A 23,615-nucleotide genomic window follows, 5' to 3' on the forward strand; every position below is an offset into this window, starting at 1 on the left:
TGTGTTTTTTTTTAATCGAACATAGGGAAATTACATTGCATGCAAACTCCTATGTTCGCATTTAAAAAAACTCTCTGTATATTTGTGGTAATGGGCTACTTTGCAGTGTATGCAACACACCTTACACTAATTTCGGGTTTTCCCTGTTTTTTCTGTATGCTTTTTCAAAAATATTAGTCAATTTCAAAGCTTTCGCCTCAGGATCGCACGGCATTACCCAAGCGTGATGGATAAGATCATTTTACTCCTGCGCAAAAACATGCAGTACATACCGAGCGATAAAAAGTATCAACATGCGAATTTTTAGTCATGTCGGATATACAGGGTGTCCCTAAAAGGTCTGTACAACGCGCTACCAGGGGTTCTTGGTATCAAAATAGGACGATTTAACCCAACTTACCTCTATCCAAAAGTGCTTCGGTAAGGCGCTATCTACCACCAAAGATTTAAAAAAAAAATCGTTATTTTTATTTTATCGGAAAATGGTTTTGCTGATTAAAATGAAATTCGGGATGTGAATGTCTAATGTAAAAAGGGTCTTTGTGATATCATCGTTTTGATTGTAGTTGCTATGTAGGTGGTAAAATACTGACCATCCACATCTAAAGAGATCTAAAACTTTTTAACTACTATTTTGACAGTTCTGAATTTTTAGACACTGATAGACAGTTTATTTGCAAGCATTTTTTGTCTCTTGATGAATATCGCTATCTGTGATGGTTTACGAAAAAAAAAATAATTTAGGCATGATGAATGGCATGCACCATACATGCGATTGTTCCTAAAAAAATCAGAAGATGGCTGTGAAACAGAGTGGCGTAACGTTTGTTTGTTGTTTCTTCAACTTTAACAATTTACATTTTGCTTGAAGACTTAAAATTTCATTGTTAAAATTGTAATATGGCCTTTCAATACAGTAACGCAGAGTTAACTGATATGCTATTAGTGTTTGGATACTGTCGTGGAAATGGTCGCAAAAAAAAACGTAAATTGTTAAAGTTTAAGAAACAACAAACAAACGTTACGACACTCTAAGGTTTCACAGCCATCTTCTGATTTTTTGAGGAACAATCGCATGTATGGTGCATGCCATTCATCATGCCTAAATTTTTTTTTTTCGTAAACCATCACAGATAGCGATATTCATCAAGAGACAAAAAATGCTTGCAAGTAAACTGTCTATCAGTGTCTAAAAATTCAGAACCGTCAAAATAGTAGTTAAAAAGTTTTAGACCTCTTCAGATGTGGATGGTCAGTATTTTACCACCTACATAGCAACTACAATCAAAACGATGATATCACAAAGACCCTTTTTACATTAGACATTCACATCCCGAATTTCATTTTAATCGGCAAAACCATTTTCCGATAAAATAAAAATAACGATTTTTTTTTTAAATCTTTGGCGGTAGATAGCGCCTTACCGAAGCATTTTTGGTTAGAGGTAAGTTGGGTTAAATCGTCCTATTTTAATACCAAGAACCCCTGGTAGCGCGTTGTACAGACCTTTTAGGGACACCCTGTATATAGATATACGAGTCGAGTCGATTTTAGGTTGGCAGCGACCGACTGTGTATGAATCTGCTGAACTCAACCAAAGTTTGTTTTGATTTTGTGGTTATTTTGTGGAAATATAAGGTTAAGTTGTTGTTTTCCCATAAATTAATCCAAAAAAGTTTAAAACACAAAGGTTTGTTGTAAATTTGAATTCATATTCCGAATAATTTCTGTGTTTGATTTTGATACTATGTGATGGAAAGTTCATACATCTAGAGACGTACGACGTTTTAATGTGCCCAGCACACGACTGGAGAATACCGAATTTGAGTTGTGATTTGTTTAGTGATTATTTTGCATATTAAGGAAAATATCACTAAAAATGTGAAACAACTTCCACACTAGCCATCGGAGCAGACTTGCCCATTGCAATGGTGCTTTATCATGCAACATTGCAATGAGTATGTATATTTATTGTATCATGGCAATGAGCAAGTTTGCGTTCACTTTAGAGCAACTTGATACAGCTACTGAGATGTATGCAAATTGATGGTACCTATATCTCAGTTGCAAATTCAAGTTACTTTGATGTGAACTCCTCTTCATTTGCATTAATAGATAGGTCCCATCAAAGAAAACGTCACCACCTATAGATGATTAAGAAATACTTATTGGCATAGATTGTGTCAATAGTAGCGCTATGTGAAAGGTATACATAAATGTACATCAATAAATCATTGGTGCTGTGTTGACTGAGCAAGTAGGATTTTTTATGGTTAAATCAAAAACTGGCCATTTTAAGTTGGTGTTATTTAAATATCACTTTTATTAATCAATTTTTTAGTGTAACGAGTTGTGGGAAGAGGAGGATGGTTGTACTTACTTATATGCTCGCTTATATGTGTTTGAAGTATATTGTATATCAATATACTTAGTTTTTGATTTCTTTTATAGTGGTACCTATGGGCGACAATGATAAGATGGTTACTTCAGATGATGATGAACTTTCTTCTAGTGATGGAGAAGACAAGGTAAGCTGCAATGTTTATTTATTTTCAAAATATAAGAATCTACTGGTCTTGAATCAGAGTGCGTGGTTTAAACATGACAACACTTTTAGTATATTTATAAATATTTATAAATACACAGAATGTTATTAAAATTAATGTCATGCAGATATTTAATATTTTGTCAAAAAATGCAAATATATGCATGGTCTAAAGGGCGTCGTTTCCATTATACAGAGTGGCAAAGTTTCGATTTTTTTTCGATTTTTTTTCTCTTATTTTGAATTTTTTCTCTTATGTTCTGTGATAATTGTTTCAAATTTGATACATAATAATAATATCCACAATAAATAACCTGCCCCAGCCTACTAATTTTTTTTCTCATAGGTATTTATTATTTCGCTATTTTGCTCACAGATAATTGTCATCGATGCAGATAAATCCAAAACAGTGACAGATACGAGAATAGTGCAAGAGACCTGAAAGCTAAACAAAGGAATAGAGAGTTCAAATGTCATGCTTGGTGTTCCAAAAAAAGTTCTGAAAGATAAAATATTTTGATACTTCTTCTAAATTCTTTATTCTAAAAAATAGTCTCGAAAATAATTAATGTATCACCTAGTTTGCCACCCTGTATAATGTAAACAACGCTCTTTAGACCATGCATATATTTGCATTTTTTTCTTATTTTGACGAATACTATCACCCCCTGAAATATCTGCATGACATTAACTTCTTTATTTTGTGGGCATTATGTACCTACAGAGATTCTATCTTTAATCACATACCTACTATCAATTTTTGTATCATCTTAAATGAGCTTTTCAATTTTAGGAGCTTGAGGATAGAGCAACTGCACTGGAAGGGGAGCTGGCCAATAACAAATATCTTTACGAAGTGCATCTAGAGGTTGTCGAAATTTATCGTAAACTAGGCGATATTAAGTCGATGAGAGAGGCGTATAATCGATTTTCGGAATACTTTCCTCTCACGTCAACAATATGGTTGGCCTGGATAAAAGATGAAGTTAAACTGGCGACATCAAGTTCTGAAAAGAAACATGTACTAACACTATTTGAAAGAGCTGTTAAGGATTATTTATGTAAGTATCTGTGTAAATAGTTTAACCAATGAGATAGTGTTGCTGTATACAGCTCTCACTTTGTTTAGGCCGTACATTACTGCAACTTGTTTCCTTGGAAGCAACTATAATATTACCCACTGTCTCTTTCAATCTACTTATAGCAAACTGAATTCAAAATTGCAATTGCATGTAAGTTTCACTCTGGTTTAATTCTCAGTTTTTAGCAGTTAAGGTGTACGCAACCGTGTAAAAGATAGTAGCACCATTGAATTTATAACTATCAGAAGCGCAGATCCCATATAACAGTTTGTGACCATGTGCCAACTGGCCGCCGCTAGGGGCAGTTCGATCGTTTGAAAGTCCGTGGGCGATCGAAAGTGGAGCGTTACATTGACATTAGATGGCAGCATTACAAACCATTTATTTTGACCATTCGAATATTTTCCTTTTTAATCGTTAGATGTCAGGAACTCGGGATGTTTTTTGTGTTATCATTGGAATGGTTTTATAAATAGGATTGGAATGTTCTAAAAATAGATCCCTTAAGAAGCATTGCGTAAATTTGTAATGTAAATAATAATACATTTAGACGAACGAAGCTTGCAGTCCTTGTCCTTGAAGGAATGCAATTTCATACATTCTATTCACAGGCAGTACAATAGGCAGGTTCCACATTTTTACTGAAAGCGGGAGATTTTGTTATTAAAAAACGATCAAAAAAAATTTGAAGGCAAAATATTGTCCGTTGCAAGCATTTGAATTTTGAAAACCAACGGTCAGCGAGAAGAGAAAAAACGTACCAACACATTTGCCGCCGCGTTGGCAGAATACGAATTCACGTGAACTGGAACCGATGTGTTAATTTTATTTGCTGTGTGCACAATGCTGCCAGGGTATAAAAAAAGTTGGCGAAATTTACCCAAATTTAAATGAACCTCAGAACAGTCCAGTAGTGGAATTGTTGGCAGTTGGCAGCTACATCATTTCCACATTCACATTTGATAACTAAATTTCGCGAATCAGCTTTTTTTATAACCATGCAGCATTGTGCACAAATAAATCGGTCCCAGTTTACGTGAATTCGTATACCTACTAGAGCTGAGCGATAAATGAAATTGTTATCGATTTATCGATAAGTCTGTTCAGTCTGATAATTATCGATTAATCGTTAATTGATAACTATCGATAATTATCGATAACTTTAAACACTTATCGATAACTTTCGATAATAATCGACAATTATCGATAAATCGTAACGCTAATTTTCGATAATGATCGATAACGTTTGATAATTATCGATAACTTTTTATAATTATCGATAACTTTGAAAAATAATTAATAATGATTGTTAGCTGCTGATAATAATCGATTATTATTGCCACGAAAATTGTCTATCTCTGATATTTATCGATTAATAGATAAGTAGCGGAAATTATCAAGAGAAAACTATCGATACTTTTTCATAAATCTCATCGATATATATTCTCAATGCTCAATCGATATATTACATCATCCATGCGTACACTCGCTAACACTTTTGTTTTTTTGGTATTGGTATTGCGAGAGATAATTTAAATAAAACAGGATCTTTTGATGCTCAAGTTTTCTGAAATCAAAGGTGATCAAGTGGACGATAATCCTCAAAAATGAGTACAGCAGTAGGTTGTGAATTGTGATCATATGGCAACTCAACAATGCTCTTACATCGCTTTTGTTGGAAGTAAACTGGTATACCTAAACATTGAAAAGTTTATGTCGTTAAAAATTCTCTCGATAATTATCTATCTTAATAGTTTAGTTGTGAGATTAATCGATAGATTATCGGTAATTATAGGTTTATCGACCAATCCTTTAACATTTTCGATAAATTACACCGGTCTACAGCATTTTTGCGCATGGGACATATATACCTTATTTTTATTGCTTCTATAGCCACAAATAAGAATTAGAACAAAAAATGGTTATGTATTTGTTTTTGTGTGAAAAAAATGCAAAAAACCAAAAAATAAAAATACCTATAGAATCCTACTTACATAGGCATGATTTATTAAATGGTAACGTTTCTACATTTATAATTTGTTTATCTTAGAGTCTAAATGTTTAAAAATGGAACAGTTTTGCTGTTTTTGTCATGTTCAACTGAATCTGATCTTCCATCATGCTTCCAACTTCCTGGCCTTGGGAAGGTGCCTAAGTTCCATTGTCTCGAGAAAGTGTTGTCCTTATTCCGAATAAGCTCCCATATTATCCTTAAATTGATCTAAATGAGAATGTAACCTGTGCATCTTTATTCTTTAGAGACATTCTATACCCCATGATACAAAACCAAATCCTGTCAGCTCGTCATAATTTTCAGCTCTATGGTTTCCCAGGAAACACTGAACGGGAAACCATGGACTATTGCCTTAAAACTGTTCCAGGATTTTTTTTCCTCTTTGCTAAGTAACCGCGGAAAAATATCACCCTCCATTTTTCTTCCAGCTTTAATTTTCGCCCCTGAAAGCTTTCAATCAAATCGCTGTAACTTTTGTAAAAGCAAATATTTTCGATGTCTTAATCGCACTTTTTATTTATTTTTGCTTATTATAGTCAGAATATATATTGTGTAAATCCCATGCGCAAAAAATTCTTTTTTTGTTGACCGGTCGACCATTTTTTTAAAATTTATCGATTGACTATCTATTAATCGATAATTATCGATAAGTTATCGATTAACCATTGAGAACAAATTTCAAACGTCAGAATTTAAAAGAAAAGAGGTTAACGACCTTTTTATTTTGTATCAAATTGCCAGGTGTGACGTGTGATCCTAGATCAGGGGTCGGCAACCTGCGGCTCTTTTGATACCTATAAAGTTGCGGCTCTCCGTATTTATCTAAAGAAATTAGTTCATTTGTTCGAAATTCGCCTTTTTAATTAATCTTATTTTGTATCAAAAGTATACTTGCAGCAAATAATTATCTAATTTTTGACACTTGTTTACTTTCTGGTATTCTTTTGTTTTTTTATTATAGCCAGCCTACTCCGATGTATAAACACGTAATTAATTAATGAGTAGGTACTTTTGTGAAAAATATTGAATAACCTAAACACTGCGGAGTTTAAGCACAGGACACCCCTTATAAACATTTAAGGGAAGACAAAAGCGAATAGCGAAATAAAATAGTGGTAGTTCCATTTGAAAAAGAATAGTTATAGCACTTTGAACAAACGGCATTGAAACAACCAAATATTCAGGATGTTCTATTTAAAAAGATCAGTTATTAATTGACATCGTAAAAATGGAACACCCTGTACATTCAAAAATAATTTCTGTAGATCCGCAACCACCAATATTTTTACCAGGTATCTATCAGCTATGTAGGAAAAACCGACGGACTGTTGCAGGACCCTGTATATAGCCAAAAACTATAATATTGAATCAAAAATTATTTGTGGCTCTTTAAGAATTGGGAAATTTTGTAAATTGTAATTTTTAGCTCTTCCGTTTCAATAGGTTGCCGACCCCTGTCCTAGGTAGTTTAACCGGTGGCAACGGTTTAACCGACACACACAAAAATTAAGAATAGATAGGTAGGTACATTTAATTTCTGTTACAGTGATCAAGGATGCCTGCGTATTTTTTGCTTTCCTGTTCAAATGTAATTCAATCTTCCTTAAGGAATGTTAAGTAGGTCACGATTCATGAAAGGAAGAATGTTTATCTTACGTCATTCAACATCCTGTGTGCCACATAAATGCCTTATAAGTACGTTTCTTGGGTATCTAGAATTCTGTATACAACAATTACAAATCGAGATAGTGGGTTCATTACAGATTCCTGTATAATAATTAACAAAGGTAAAAAACTGACATTATTATTCATCTTTCTCGATGGTAGAGACATCTACGTCTTGTAATTTAAACTATTGAAAACAGTCACATATCCTGCCATTTAACCTGCGCTTCTGATAGTTATCAATTCAATGGTAGCACATTTTGCTACCTTGCAGCTTCGCTTTTCCCACCCACCAAAAAGTACTACAAATGACACATGGCATATCACTTGGTGGAATACTTCACATCCTCTTTTTTTCACCCTGAAGTATTATGTAGTAAAATTCTTGATCATAGATAAAACGACAGGAAAGAATGTTGTCGTTTTCCAAAAAAATCTTTGCGTTTTAAACCACTATTCAACCACGTAAAATCACAGATTTAAAAACTACAGATATATATAATGGTTGGTTAAAATAGTCTGCGCTTTCCTTGGATTTAAGCGTCTGGTGAGTTCAATTCAAACTAATTGTAACCCTCGATGGAACCAATATATGTATTTAAGATTCTTACCAAAACTTTATTTTACAGAAATCAATAAGCACACACGGCAGTGTTTCATCATGCAGATAAATCTGTTTTGAATAAACAAGCATATTTATTTTCAAATTGACATGGTCTTAAATAATATGTACCTACCTATCTTGTAGCCGTTTTATCATATCTGTACACTGCACTGTAATTATGCTGCACTGGCGGTCTCTGCCATAGAAACATAGCACGTTGAGAGAGATAGCGCACAAGGAGACTTCTGTAATTTCCTAACCGCTTTGCGCATGCGCTGTGCGACAGAGTAGACCAAGTCGGCGCACGTTAAACTTTGATTCACCAACGTCAATATAATATCAATGCATGAATTACTATTTATTTGTTATGGTGAAAAACTATTGCTGTCTGCTGACATTTCTCTCTTCAGGTTAAGTGTATTTTAGCGTAAAAATTGATCAATCATTCTAACGATTTGTTATTAACGATCCTGGAAATTGTTCGCTATTATAAACAAGGGTGTTCGCAAGTAAATTTTTTGGGACATTTTATCTCGTATTTGGGAATGGGAAAAGGGAGATGAAATTAATTCATTCGGCGAACGGAATTACAACAAAGAAAACTGTTTGTAAAATCAAATAGAAACCAAAGTTCATTATTAATGCCGCTAACATAAAAGGCAATTCGGTGTAACCGCTTACCTAAGAGAGTTTACTCCAAATTTAAAGTAAACAGTAATGAAATCTAATTGGCACTGAGATGAACGAAGAGGCAGACGAACTTTTCAAACTTTGTACTACCAAGTTCAGCATTGACTGCGGAAAAATAAAACTGAGCGATCTTAAAACGATATATAACAGAAAAATGGAACAACGAATGGGAAAGCCAAGGAAATAATAAATTACGCCAACTGAATGAAGAACATACTAGAAAAGATCAATACGATAATCTTACAAGAAAAGAACAAATAATTATAAGTAGACAAAATAATTTGTAGAAGTTTAAGCAGTACCTAGTTAACAAAGATAGTGAAGGCATATATATAATGTTGGTTACACTGAAGGTTAAAAACAAATTTTGGGAACAAAGGGTCAGGTAAGAGCAGGTACCTAAATTCTGAGAAAGGGTGAACAGTACAGGATGTAACTCATCTTTGGTGCAATTAAGTCCTTTGGTTAAAAGCAAGATGGAAAATTACATGGCCTGATAAACAAATTTAACTAGAAACAAGATATATGGAAATTAAGAATCGTAACTCATTTATCGCACATAGATTCTAAACCGAAGAGCTTTGATTAGCGTAATCCCGCTCCTGCAAGATAGATAACCCGCCCCTGGTTTCTGGGTTTCGAGCCTACAGTTGAACGTCGAAGACAATCGCGGAATTAGGTGTCGTACTTCAAACTTCATTCGGAGAAAAATGTTAGTAACAAACAACAAGTCAGTACATACATCAAACGAATCGGTAATTTCCACACATTAAAATAAAATGATCAAAATTTATATGAATGTTACTTCAGGGACAAGAAGTAATCAACATCAATAAACATAAATTAAGCAAGCATTACACCAAAAACGTAATCAATTACAAAAACAAAGATTGAAACACACAAAAAATATAAAATGCAGCATACAAAACACAAATACGATATAAAGAAATGCAAAAATTACTACCTGCATTGAATAATACAAAATATCAACAAAAATTTATGAAGCGACGCGTTCACAAGACAAGATGCCCAACGTAATCCCCGTTCGTGCTTTCTAGATGGCGCAGGCAGCTTTTCCCCAAGGTTGGTATATTACAGGTTGCCTCGTAACTATCGACCAATAGCAATCGAGGCGCGAATACGTCACTGGTAGCCCACGATTTAAACGAAATAATAAATGCATGCAGCCATACAGCTGGAAAATTTGATGCGTAGCTATTGTTTACAGTTCTTTGATGATGTTTGAATCGTTTAACTAGTGAAACACAAATATTCAGTTTTATATTTTAAAATTTAGTAATTATAAATCGTTATATAATACAGTCAATCTTCGTCTGATGTACCAGTGTTTACCGTGAAAGATAAACAGCTTCATCTAACAATCAATCGCGTAGTCACATTTTTCCTCCAATTCTCTTAACGTAGTTTATATCGTCTCTACACTTAGTCTTCGATTTGTGGATGCGATAGGCGGTATCAACGAGACCATATGATTCTCCTGCTCCGGTCAGGAGGACGTTCATCTTCTGCCGACCCGCTTTTCCCTAAAGCAAAATTTTCTTTCATTCTCAGTAAATATCGTGACCGACAATCAACAATGTTGCTACGTTCCATCAATAATTGAAATTGAAATTAACATTATCTAATTTAGTTATGAGTTTTATTGATTTGCCGTCACAGCAGCAGCTAGCTCTGTAGCCTTTTCCAAAGGAAATGCCCACATACCTACTGGCAGCTTTCTGTTTGTCAAAGAATTCCACGACCTTTTAATAATATTTCTAGGTTCTGCATGCACAGGTTTTACAGGAGGTTCAATATTTATAACCTTACGCGTATGTCACATAAGCGGTAATGACAAGATAACGAAATTTGAGTGGCTACCAGTGACGTCACGAGCAGACTCCCTGTACTGCGCAAACGCAAGCGCGCTAAAATTTGAATTTGTTTTAACGTGCCACTGTTTGTTTTGTTTATAATACCAGTTCCTGCTGACTTCCATATTACAAACCAAATGTCGCTGTATTTTCGGAAAGAATATGTTCTTCTTCTCGAATTAAAGCCTTCGGTCACTACTGTGAATTCCAGTTAAATACATTATAGCGCCAATTTGAAAGCAAACCTCTACTTTAGCTATCAGTCATGATCCTTGTAGTCTGGTTTTTTTGAGATTCGTTCAGCTCCGGACTCTCTCTTTACCATAGGTCAATGTTGGTCTGTATAACGTTATTGCTGTAAGTAAATGTCATTAACTCTTTCTAATTAAGTATTACAGTACTTACTGAAGCAGTTTCCTAATATCGCCTTTGGTATATTCTATAACCATGCACACCAAATGTAGATAACAACAAAATTCATCTTGATAACATGGCATTTTCATATACCTACTACATATAATAGGTAAGCAGGTAAGCTAAATTATCTTCAATTATAACGTTTGCCGGTTATGTGTATATTATTTACCCCTTACACTTGACAGCTGTACACAAATTCAAATTTTAGCGCGCTTGCGTTTGCGCAGTACAGGGAGTCAGTGTGGAACTCATCTGCAAGTTTACGAGGCAACCTGTAATATACCAACCTTGGCTTTTCCCCACCTAGAAATTGCATGGTTGCCAACTCTCAAAAATGTGTGCATCGTCGTAAGTTGTATATACAGGGTGGAACCTCTCAACGGTTATCACTGTATATAGGTTCTATATAATATTTCATCTTGTAATTGTTAGACAGGCGCCAATCACTTATGCTGTCGATTCGCTTTATTTGATAATGATAATAATAAAAAAATCTAGTTAATGTGAGTGCAGTTTCATCGACCAGCAAACAAATTAACATGTAGAGGCGGTTTCAACCCAGAATTATCGTTGGCATGTTTTCTATACCGGTGGGAAGTTCTTTAGAAAACAACTGCAACCCCAAATTAACAAGTAAAAAGGATAGCAGTAAAAATTCCAGAGCATACACGTCCAAGAAAAATTGTAAATAAAGGTTGGTTGTATTTACGTATTTCGTTAAAATATTAACTGAGATCCATTGCCAAAAAGTAGTATTAATCTATATATATAATAAAAGTTGTAAATGATGGATCGTAAAGAATTCCAATAAGTGTAAAATTTGGTATTTTCAATGTATTTTGCGCTCAATAGAACCCACTGAATTTGGTGTCGTTATTTTGCTGGAAAGTGAAAAGTAAATAACCATTTGTAACAAACTGTCAGATCTCTCGCGAAAACAAGGGGATTTATTAGGAGGTGAAATTGTGGTAAAAAATAATAAGGGCTAGCCGATGGCATTGAGTAATTTTTTAATGATACAATTTTCTTGTTGCAATTTCCAGTTTTATAAATACAAAGGAAATTGTCAAAATTATTTGCAGAAAAGCTTCCGCTGCAAAAAGTCACCCAATAGAGGGGCTTTAGCGTAGGTACCGCTGCACAATGTATAATGCATAAAGACCGATAAAGACTTTACTATACACTGTGTCCGAGATAGGGAGGACCACTATGGGCCTTCTAGAAAAGGTGAGAGATACAAATTTATGATCTAAGAAGATGGCAATTAGAAATCCTTGAAAAATTTTTTGGTTTTTGAAATATTTTGAAAAAATCGGAATTTTCGTTGTTGCTATTTTTTCTGGCGTTAATATTTGACCTAGAGCAACACCAAGGACACTTCTCCACAGCAACTTTTAATGCTCTTGAAGGTGGCGTTGCTATTTTTGTATTTCAACGTTTCGTCTTTGTGGAACCATCATCAACTTCATTTTTGAATTATTGGCGTAAAAGCTTTTGGTTGCAGTCAACATAAATAAATAAACTAACACTTGCTGAAAACGGCACTCTCAAATTTCTTTTGAAATAAACCCCAGAACAAACAAACTAAATAAACGACCGTCTGTCATCTGTATAAAATCAACTTTGTCGCTACTTTTGTGAACAGCTATCACTTCAAAAGGGTAAATTTGAGCATTAATATGTCAAAAACGTTATTTGTACTAATTTTTCAAGTCTGGTTTTTAGCGCATTTCCACAAAAATAAAAATAAGTTAAAAAGTAATCGTAAACGATTTACATAAAGCGCATTTCCACTTGCATTCATTTCCCATTTATAAGATGCAACTTCTGTTAAAATCGTAAAAATCCGGCCACAAATATGAAAGATAGCGTTGCACATGGACAATCCATTTTGACGTGCTACTTCAATTTCAGTTTATGAGAAGAATTTCATTTCAATGCTTTTCTAAATAAGAAAGTTGGAACTGCGCATGCGCAAACCTAAATTTTAAAACTAATGTTAGATTTTCCTTTGTTCCAAGCGCCTAAGTATCAAATTTCACTTAAATGGTGCCATAGATAAAAAAGTTGGCACTGCGCATGCGCAAAAGAAAATTTTGAGACTGGCGCTCGATGATCCTTTATTCCAAGTGCCTATGTATCACATTTCATTTAAATTCTTCCATAAATAAAAAAGTTGGCACTGCGCATGCGCAAAACCAAATTTTGAAACTGGCGTTTGATTTTCCTTTATCCCAAGTGCCTATGTATCAAATTTCGTTTAAATTCTTCCATAAATAAAAAAGTTGGCACTGCGCATGCGCAAAACCAAATTTTGAAATTGGCGTTTGATTTTCCTTTATCCCAAGTGCCTATGTATCAAATTTCGTTTAAATTCTTCCATAAATAAAAAAGTTGGCACTGCGCATGCGCAAAACCAAATTTTGAAATTGGCGTTTGATTTTCCTTTATCCCAAGTGCCTATGTATCAAATTTCGTTTAAATTCTTCCATAAATAAAAAAGTTGGCACTGCGCATGCGCAAAACCAAATTTTGAAATTGGCGTTTGATTTTCCTTTATCCCAAGTGCCTATGTATCAAATTTCGTTTAAATTCTTCCATAAATAAAAAAGTTGGCACTGCGCATGCGCAAAACCAAATTTTGAAATTGGCGTTTGATTTTCCTTTATCCCAAGTGCCTATGTATCAAATTTCGTTTAAATTCTTCCATAAATAAAAAAGTTGGCACTGCGCATGCGCAAAACCAAATTTTGAAATTGGCGTTTGATTTTCCTTTATTCGAAGTGCCTATGTATCAAATTTCGTTTAAATTCTTCCATAAATAAAAAAGTTGGCACTGCGCATGCGCAAAACCAAATTTTGAAATTGGCGTTTGATTTTCCTTTATCCCAAGTGCCTATGTATCAAATTTCGTTAAAATTCTTCCATAAATAAAAAAGTTGGCACTGCGCATGCGCAAAACCAAATTTTGAAATTGGCGTTTATTTTCCTTTATTCCAAGTGCCTATGTATCAAATTTCATTCAAATACTTTTATAAGTAAAAAAGTTTGCAATTCGGTTTATAAATGGTCGAGATGCGAAAAGGGCACTGTGAATTTTGAATCGATTCGATTCAACTTTTGGCATTGCGTATTATATGGCTAAAGCTATGCCCATATTGAATTTCATGCAATTCAGTTCATAACTAACGGAGATGTAAAAGCGATCGAACATTTCTAAACAAAGTTATCGTTCACACGGACAGATAGATGGACAGACAGACAAAGGAACAGACGGACAGACCAGCATGCAGACGACAGATAGCAATGCAAAATTATAAACGATCTCTAAAAAAAAAAAGTGTAAAATTATGGAACATGTAAAAAACGGTTTTTTGTTTTTTTTACAATAACTTTTTTTGTAAGCGGTACAGAAAAAATTCCTTCCTTGGTACAAGACTCGGCACCTTAACGCTCGTTTTGCGACGCTACTAGTTCTTTATCTTAAGAGCTATTGTTCTACTTTTTTCGCTATTTGGTTCGTTATGGTGCCGAGTCTTGTACCAAGGAAGGAATTTTTTCTGTACCGCTTACAAAAAAAGTTATTTTTAAAAAAAACAAAAAACCGTTCTTTACATGTTCCATAATTTTACACTTTTGCCGTTTATTAACGATCCTAGAGATCGTTTATAATTTTGCATTGCTATCTGTCGCCTGCCGGTTGGTCTGTCCGTCTGTTCCTTTGTCTGTCTGTCCATATATCTGTCCGTGTGAACGATAACTTTGTTTAGAAATGTTCGATCGCTTTTACATCTCCGTTATGAACTGTATTGCATGAAATTCAATATGGGCATAGCTTTAGCCATATAATACGCAATGCCAAAAGTTGAATCGAATCGATTCAAAATTCACAGTGCCCTTTTCGCATCTCGACCATTTATAAACCGAATTGCAAACTTTTTTACTTATAAAAGTATTTGAATGAAATTTGATACATAGGCACTTGGAATAAAGGAAAATCAAACGCCAATTTTCAAAATTTGGTTTTGCGCATGCGCAGTGCCAACTTTTTTATTTATGGAAGAATTTAAATGAAATGTGATACATAGGCACTTGGAATAAAGGAAAATCTAGCGCCAGTTTCAAAATTTTATTTTGCGCATGCGCAGTGCCAACTTTTTTATCTATGGAACCATTTAAGTGAAATTTGATACTTAGGCGCTTGGAACAAAGGAAAATCTAACATTAGTTTTAAAATGTAGGTTTGCGCATGCGCAGTTCCAACTTTCTTATTTAGAAAAGCATTGAAATGAAATTCTTCTCATAAACTGAAATTGAAGTAGCACGTCAAAAATGGATTGCCCATGTGCAACGCTATCTTTCATATTTGTGGGCGGATTTTTACGATTTTAACAGAAGTTGCATCTTACAAATGGGAAATGAATGCAAGTGGAAATGCGCTTTATGTAAATCGTTTACAATTATTTTTTAACTTGTTTACACTTCCCTCGACTTACCTTTTTAGTGTTTAACTTTAGATGTATGAACCTAAAATGAATCATGTATTATACTACTAAAACTAAAATTAGGTATCTATTTTTCCTCACGAGCAATCTGTAGTGTTTAAGTCTGTGGTAAAATCATCTTACAGAGATATGCCTATTACAAAGCTCACATATTGCAATTTGCAGCGGATTAACTCTGAATTCGCGTCAAACACATCCTCCTTATTTTTAGAAAATCTGTTAAAAAATTAATCATACTTGAAAACCGCACATAGGTGTTGCAAAGATTCCTCATGTTTGTATTTCATTGTTTACAGAATACTAGAATAGCTGTACCCGTTCCATACTTGTTAATTACACTCGCCATTACGTTTTATACATCTGCAGCAAAGATAATAATAATTGGTTTTTATTGATATGTTTAGGCAATGTGCTTGAATATAATTTAATTGATATTAGCAGTCCATATACACTGTGTCCAAGATAAGGATGTCTATTACGGGGATTTCAGAAACTATAAAAGATACGACAATGGTCAAATTAAAGAGTTGATCATGCTTTAATTAAAGAAAACCAGAAAATTAGAATTACTTACGAAGATATGCCAGAACAACCGAAATTTTCCGATACAACAACAAATTAAAAAACACTTTCTCATTGCCACTTTTTGAGCTGTACAAGACACAGTTGACAGATTTTCAATAAAACGTTTTGTTTCGGAGAAATCATTATCAACTTCATTTTTTATATGCTTGTAAAAAAAGTACACACTCTATTGAGTAGCATTTTTTAGTATGAAAACAACGATGTACTGCACACCAAAAAAAACCAGGTGTCAAATTCTTGACAGAATAGCTTCCTAGCTGAAACCAAAAATTGCTAACATATGTACGCACTTGCGCATGCATTTTGTTAGCTTTTATTAAAAGGACCTACCATCTAAATTTCGTTAAAATTGTTCCATAAATAAGAAAGTTGCATTTCTGCGCATGCGCAACACGATTTTGCGCATGCATTTTGTTTGCTTTTATTAGAGGGACCTACCATCCAATTTTCGTTAAAATTGCTCCATAAATAAGAAAGTTGGATGTTGCACATGCGCAACTCGATTTTTTGCGCATGAATTTTGTTTGCTTTTATTAAAGGGACTTACCATAGAAATTTCGTTTAAATTGCTTCAGAAACAAGATCGTTGCGTTTTGCACATATGCAACACAATTTTTTGACTTTGACAATTTTTTTCTCCGTTTTTTGATAATATAACCCGGCCCAATTTTTTGTAGGTTGTACACAGGAAAATAAGGTCTTCCAAATAATAGAATAAAAATTTTACGTTGCTATTTGAAAAAAAAAGTTCGATGCCGTTACGGCGCTCCAAAACTTTTTTTCAAAAATCCGGCCCGTTATTTTTCTGTTCGGTATGCCTAAAACATATATACAAAATTTCAACAAAATCCGTCGAGCCGTTTTCTCAGAAAATTGCCAACAAACGTACGTACGTACGTACATACAGACGGAAAAAAATTGTATTCTTTAAAAGTTGCTTAAAATGGTCTAAATCGTCGACATTTGATGAAATTTTGAAATGTTCAAAAAACGGCTACCGCAATAGCTACCTAGCACATGCTAGGAAGCTAAAAACAAAAATTGGAAATTGCTGTTTCAACAGGATGGTGCACCCGCGCAAAACGCCCTAATCATGCCAGAATACCTATTAGACAAATTTCCTAAAAAATGGAAAATACAAATTGACAAATTTCGGTTTTTCTGGCATACCGCATACTCTGAGAAGTAATCGGAATTTTTTGGTTTTGTTTAAAGCATCTTAAAACTGTTTATTTGCGCAACTTTTCCCTAATTTCACCATCGTCGTATCTTCCATGGTTTCAGAAATCCCCATAATAGACATCCTTGGAGACAGTGTATAATTAGGCATATAAAAGACATCCCTGTCTTTAGATCTTTATTGTACTAATAATCCTAATACAAGTTTTGTTTTATTCTAGCTGTTGATGTTTGGCTAGAGTACATTCAATACACTTTGGGAAACTGCGAATTAGAGGAAACATACAAAGTATTGGAAAAAGGATTGAGCACTGCAGGCTTACATGCAAACCAGGGGTCATTGCTATGGGATTTGTTAAGAGAATTAGAACTAACTCAGTTGGGGCTCCACGAAGAGCTAAGCGATAAGTGGAAACAACAAGTAGTAAAGGTCGTTGATGCTTTTAAACGTCAATTATCCGTGCCTCTTATGCACATGGAGAGCTGTTATGCAGAATGGAATGAGTGGGTGCAAAGGCTACCTTCGGATTATACGCTAGATTTAAAACCGGTAGAGTGGGGATATCAACAGGCTTTGAAGACTTTAAAAACTTATCAACCATTTGAAGATCAGCTTTTAACTGAACAAGACGATGAGGCTTTGTATGGAACATATAAGGACTACATAAAGGTAACAAAAAATCCGGTCACAATTGTTTGCTTGTACGAACGAGCCGTGGCTCAACTCAGCTTGCATACGTCATTATGGAATGACTACTGCTTATACGCAATGAGTCTTGGTGATTTGTCAGATGAGGTGAGCAAAAAGGCTGTACGGAATTGTCCATGGAGTGAGGAGTTGTGGATCACACGCATGCGCATTTTAGAACATAATAAATGCGATGAGCAACCTGTTACACAATGTTTAGAACAGGGATTGGTATCGATAGCGCCATCTCCCGGTTTAAATCTGTGGCTGGCTTACATAGAATTCATTCGGCGTTCTTCAACAGCCCCAGAACATTTACATAAAATCATAACGCAGGGCGCAGAGCACTTGGGAGAAACCGGAGATCCGACGTTTAAGTTGTTACGTCTACAGGCTAAGCTACATGCAAGGGCGGATAACATGACCGAGGCGCGACATATTTGGTCAAGCATCCTTCAATACCCCAGCAATAAGGAGTTGGCTAACGTGTGGCTAGAATATATCGCCTTAGAGAAGCAATACGGGAACGCTCAGCAGTTACGAAGCTTGTATCAGCGGGCCATAGCGAAGTGTACAGATTGGCCTCAGTTTATCGCCGAGGATTGGCAGATGTACGAGCGAGAGTGCGGCACACTACAAGATATGTTAAAGTGTGAAGATAAATGTAAACATATTAACAAAACAATCGTTCAACAAAGTGTTAGCGAAGAGAAGCCTGTGGAGTCTAAAAAACGATCACGACCTCAAGATGGCAATGATCCCAAAATAAAACGGTTAAAGATTTCTGACGAACTCGAAATTAAACCATTTAAAAAAAACGTTACGGTTGCTGATATAAATACAGACACATCTGTGTTCGTTAGCAACATGCGGAGTAGCGTTACCGACGAAGATCTTAAAAAAATGTTTCCATCAGCGAAGAACATCAGCATACCCACGGATAGGAAAGGTGGATCCCGCTGTTTCGCTTACGTTGAGTTCGAAACGGAAACTGAAGTTACAGATGCTTTAGATAGAGATCGTGAGCTCCTACAAGGAAGACCGTTGTTTATATCTAAGTGTGTGCGAGAACAGTCACAACGTAGGACTGCCTTCAAATATTCCACACAGGGTGAAAATAACAAACTGTTTGTTCGCGGTCTTCCGAAAAAATTAACTCAAGAAGATGTCGAAAATATCTTCAAACCGTACGAATGTACGGCAGTAAGGCTTGTGTCTCTAAAAAGTGGACAATCTAAAGGTTTGGCGTACATCGATTTTAAGGACAAAGCTGCGGCCGAGGAGGCCTTAAAAGCGACTGATCAAATGGATATAGATGGGTTTGTAATTACTGTCGCGATAAGTGCGCCACCACAAAAGAGGCAATACGACGAGTCCGACTTGTTGATTCCCACTCGTCATGCGCGAAGCCGGATACAACTACCCCTTGTTCCACGTTCTGTGCAAACGAAACAAACTGACAGCGTTGCTCAGGGGACTTCGAAAAGTAATGAAGATTTCAGGAAGATGCTTTTGAATAAAAATTAATTCTTTTATGATTTTAAGGGCGTGTCCTAACATTTATTTAATGTTTGTATTAGTTTTGATACGTTTGAGTTGGTAAGATAAGGTTCTCCTTTTTTCCATTTGTTCCAGCGTTAAATTAAACTGTTTTGTATGTAAAGATAGTATATAATAAAGTTGTTTTAAGGCAAGGATTACGAAATTATTTGACAGTTTTGTAAACTCGAATAGTTTCTATACTATCGTGATATTACAAAACAAGTGGTAAAACCTTCGTATATTTTTCTCACATGACAGTAACACTTACCTTTGACCTGATCTACAAGTTTCAGTAATGATTTTTATACCAGTTGGTCAGCCCTTATACAGGGTGGTGACTTGCGTAACGCATCATAGGGATTTCAACGTAAAATTCATAACATGCGATTATTCGCTCCCCAAATTATTTTAGGGCAAAAATGTATTTAGGTTTTTTGTAGATAAAAATTTGTTACGTCAATCAACCATATTAGTTTTCAATTTTGTGCATAATAAAGACGGAAAATTGGAAAAATAAAACCCCCATCTTTTTCAATAATCTGTGATGCCATGGAATTTTCTAATACAAAAACTACGCCAATATCCGTCATGCCATGGAATGTCTGCTATAAAACAAATCAAATTCTATCAAAAAGTATTATATTTAGAACAGCGAATTCAACATAAAGAAAGACCAAATTACTAAAAACAATAAATGTTGTTCGAATAAGTCACCATTAACTGCAAGACAGTAACCAAGTCGATCATAAAATCCATTTCGAACTGCTGCTAATTGATAACTGGATATCTTTTTGTTTTAGAAAATTCCATGGCATCGCAGATTATTGAAAAAGATGCGAGTTTTATTTTTCCAATTTTCAGTCTTTATATAAAAAAAATTGAAACCTAATACGGTTGAGTGCCATAAAAAAATGTTGTCTACAGAAAACTTTAATACATTTTTGCTCTAAAATAATTTGGGGAGCCAATAATCGCATGTTATGAATTTTACATTGAAATCCCTATGATGCGTTACGCAAGTCACCACCCTGTATATATGATAATGTACCCCTATGGTTAGCCAACACAGCTTTACGTCTGAAACAAAAATGCGACTAAGAAAGGTTAATATTTTGGTGAACGCAAAAAATGGCAATGAGGGGGGCATGACGCATTCCCGGGTTTTTCTGATTGATTATTTTGTTTTGGAGGTGTATTTACAGGTAGGGACCATTTTATTACTTCTTGTACTAACTATTAATCATTGAATTTCATGTCACAATTTGTTATTATTTACATTTTGCATAAAATACCGATATTTAAACATTACATACTTTTGTTTATGTACTGTTATCTGAATCGTTTGCTTGTTATACTGTAGGTACAGGTGATTATGCCATTATTTTGTTTTATTACGTATTTTTGATATACTCACGTGTTAGTGAATTATCAGTATGATGTCGCCTGGATGCTAGATCTAACAATTTATCTCCGTGGAAAAAGGAACCGCATGTAGCCGAACTTGTCGCTGTATCTGTTGCCTACTTACCTCGTGGGGATTGCAGAACTTGTATCTTAGCAATACGAGAAATTAAGAGGCCCTCTAATTAAAATTTGCTCTATTTAAAATATGTTTCGCTTGAGCAATAATCGACTTTCACATATTTGCTATTGGCATTCTCACATGTACTTTTTGTGTTAAATTAATTTGTTAACTGAAGCTGGAGTAGAGCCTTAGATCATGTATGTATGATCTAAGAGTAGAACCACGCCATCTTGCTGTTTCCTATGTACATGCAATTTATCATTTAGATGCATATTTGTAATAATTATAAACGTGGAAATTATCGAATTGTTTGATGTGTGTATGTGTACGGACTTGTTTGTAAACTAACATTTTCATCTTGAAGGGACGGTCACGGGGGTGGCAAAACCTAGGGCAAAACTGTAACCAAATGAGACACTTATTACGACACTCAAATAGCAGGGCTGACCTTGACAATCAACTGTACGCTCGAAATCCCGAACGAGGGCGAGTTATCTATCTCGGGGGCGAGATTCTGATAATAAAAACTCTTCGGTTTAGAATCTTTGTGTATGAGTCACGATTCACTAAAGCCCTGCCTTAGATGTTTGATCACAATCATGCCACTTTTTGGTTTCAAATTTAAGCGGAGTCTGAATTTTGGAGGGAACAGTCATTCGGGTCAGGAGTGGTCATTTTTTAACGTTGCCGGGTTGACTTTATTTCCGTGTTCATGTTGTGTGAAGTTTCTCTTGCATTTTGTGGCCGTAGTTGATTCATTTCATACACAGCGTGTACCTAGGTATCATTTATTATTGGAAGGCATATTAGATGGCGCTGTGTTTGAAGAAAAGCGCAAAAGAAATAAATCATTTCGCTTCGCTTCAATCTTTGACATTAATAGCTAATGACAGTTCAGTTGGCAACAGAAACCGTCACTCGTTTTTTAACGGAAATGCTTGTTTTGTTAGGGGTATGAAGGTACCAGTTTTCGTTGAGGAAAGAAAAACGGTAAGTACTTACTTAACAGTGCACAAGGGTTTTGTTAATTCGAATCTAACATTTCGCGCATCTCCCGTGATAGTATTACAAGAATGTTAAGAAGCTTTATTATTCAGAAAGTTTACATTTGCGATACAAGCGATTCCGGGTGAATAAGGGTTATTTGTGTATTATATAATGGCGTTATATGGTTATCATTTCTAATGTCTCCGATGGTTGCATGGATTATGAAATCTGTGAATTTTTTTGTCAGCGGAACACTCGCTTGTGTTTAATCAAAGTCAAAGCTTCCCGCTATCCTATCCTCTTAAAACAAATATAGTTTAATATTATGAGAGGAAAAGAGAGTGAAGAAAATTTAGTTAATTTGGTTTACACCCAAAACATGGCCGCCTACAGTTTATGGGCGTCATATCATATACAGTGGCACCACGCTCAGAAAGTCCCTGACAGGGCGTGTCCGAAGACGCTAGAAATTTAAAACGTACATTCTGATGCAAAATTTAAAGACACTTTAAGGGAATTACATACCATATCAGATTGTAGATCCAAGCTATATGCGCCTTGAAAAAGAAGAGTGTGTATAAAACTGGAGACGGAAAACGTAAAATAAAGCAAATACAAGAAGCAAAGTGTAAACTAAAATAACGTGAAGCGTCAACTGTTAAAACGGAATAATTAATAATTATGGCGAGGAATGTATCGCGTCGTTTTGCAGATGTTCTATTGGCCAGCCTGAATTATTTCAAAATTAGTTCGCATATTTTCCGGGGCTTTTCTGAGCATGGTGGCACTGTACCTAAACATTAGATATATGATTGACGTGAGGTTTGTAATGTTCCTAGGGGTCTCTCAAGGCGACACTGAAAATATTGACATACCCTATACTTACCGTTGGCAACTTTGGGAAAAAAACTTGAAAAAACTCATATATATGAAAAAACCTTAGATCATGGTCTAAGGAAAAAACTACTAGCAGAGCCACCTACATTTCAAGTCAAAACGATTGCGGCACTTTTAAATTTCGGGAGCAGTTGGTTCAATGTGGAGGTCAATAAGCAAATTCATAAAAACAAAACACACAAGACATCATAAATGCAGTGGAAAACATGATAAATGAATTTAGTACAAAAACCTATTAAAATACATGGACGACCAATTCAGATAAAACAACTCGTAAAATAATAAATTGCATGTACATGGGAAACATCAAAATGGTGTGGCTCTACTCCTGGCTCCGTTAACATAAATTAATTTAACACAAAAAGTACATATGTGAGAATTCCAATGGCAAGTCCAAGTATTCATGTGAAAGTCGAATATTATCGCTCAATCAAAACATATTTTAAATAGAGGAAATGTTAATTAGTGGACCCCTTCTCATTTAGCGAGACACAAGAACTGCATCCTGCATGAATAAGAGAGCAACATATACATAAAAACTGCAGCGCGCCACGAATAAGAAAGTAAACAGATACAGCAAATCATCAGACTGTATTAGGTACTTCCTCAATCGAGCAACATCACACTGATAATCAACTCTCTCTCTCTCTCTGTTCACTGTTCACTGTTTGATAGGATAGGATCCTTTTAGTATATTCAATATTTTTTTAAAGTGTAAGCTGCAATACAAACTCCCTAATAACTATTTCTCCAGTTTGGGTAAGATTATAAACGTTTCAAAATAAGAGCATAGCATAAATCAATCACTACATTAAA

The 23,615-nt window shown here is 35.0% G+C and overlaps 1 protein-coding gene and 1 long non-coding RNA gene across 4 annotated transcripts; one reads left to right on the top strand and one right to left on the bottom strand.

The window, feature by feature from the left end:
* The first annotated feature begins 1,583 nt into the window (after positions 1-1,583).
* On the top strand, positions 1,584-19,542 carry LOC116158789 (squamous cell carcinoma antigen recognized by T-cells 3-like). Of its 3 annotated transcripts, none has more exons than XM_031471630.1 (4): positions 1,584-1,690; positions 2,452-2,528; positions 3,339-3,606; positions 17,382-19,542. In XM_031471630.1, the coding sequence occupies exons 2-4, from the start codon at positions 2,460-2,462 to the stop codon at positions 19,373-19,375; spliced, it is 2,331 nt and encodes a 776-aa protein (XP_031327490.1). In that variant the 5' UTR covers positions 1,584-1,690; positions 2,452-2,459; the 3' UTR covers positions 19,376-19,542. The 3 variants fall into 3 exon arrangements, with proteins under 3 accessions (XP_031327490.1, XP_031327491.1, XP_031327492.1); XM_031471631.1 differs by having other exon boundaries at positions 1,620-1,638; XM_031471632.1 differs by lacking the exon at positions 1,584-1,690 and adding an exon at positions 2,188-2,206.
* LOC116158790 lies at positions 10,499-10,766 on the bottom strand. Its single transcript, XR_004142815.1, has 3 exons — positions 10,720-10,766; positions 10,580-10,672; positions 10,499-10,528 (listed from the first exon to the last, which is right to left on the bottom strand). It is a non-coding gene; the product is annotated as an uncharacterized LOC116158790 (long non-coding RNA).
* Positions 19,543-23,615: the final 4,073 nt, after the last annotated feature.

The sequence above is a fragment of the Photinus pyralis genome, unplaced genomic scaffold (genome assembly GCF_008802855.1).
Source record: "Photinus pyralis isolate 1611_PpyrPB1 unplaced genomic scaffold, Ppyr1.3 Ppyr1.4_LG1, whole genome shotgun sequence".
NCBI classification, from domain to species: Eukaryota; Metazoa; Arthropoda; class Insecta; order Coleoptera; family Lampyridae; genus Photinus; species Photinus pyralis.

Excerpts from the sequence above, each read along its gene's own strand:
- LOC116158789 (XM_031471630.1), top strand. The coding sequence starts at position 2,460 with ATGGGCGACAATGATAAGATGGTTACTTCAGATGATGATGAACTTTCT. Across the intron at positions 2,529-3,338 it reads CTAGTGATGGAGAAGACAAG|GAGCTTGAGGATAGAGCAAC; the intron begins GTAAGCTGCAAT and ends TTTCAATTTTAG. Across the intron at positions 3,607-17,381 it reads AGCTGTTAAGGATTATTTAT|CTGTTGATGTTTGGCTAGAG; the intron begins GTAAGTATCTGT and ends GTTTTATTCTAG.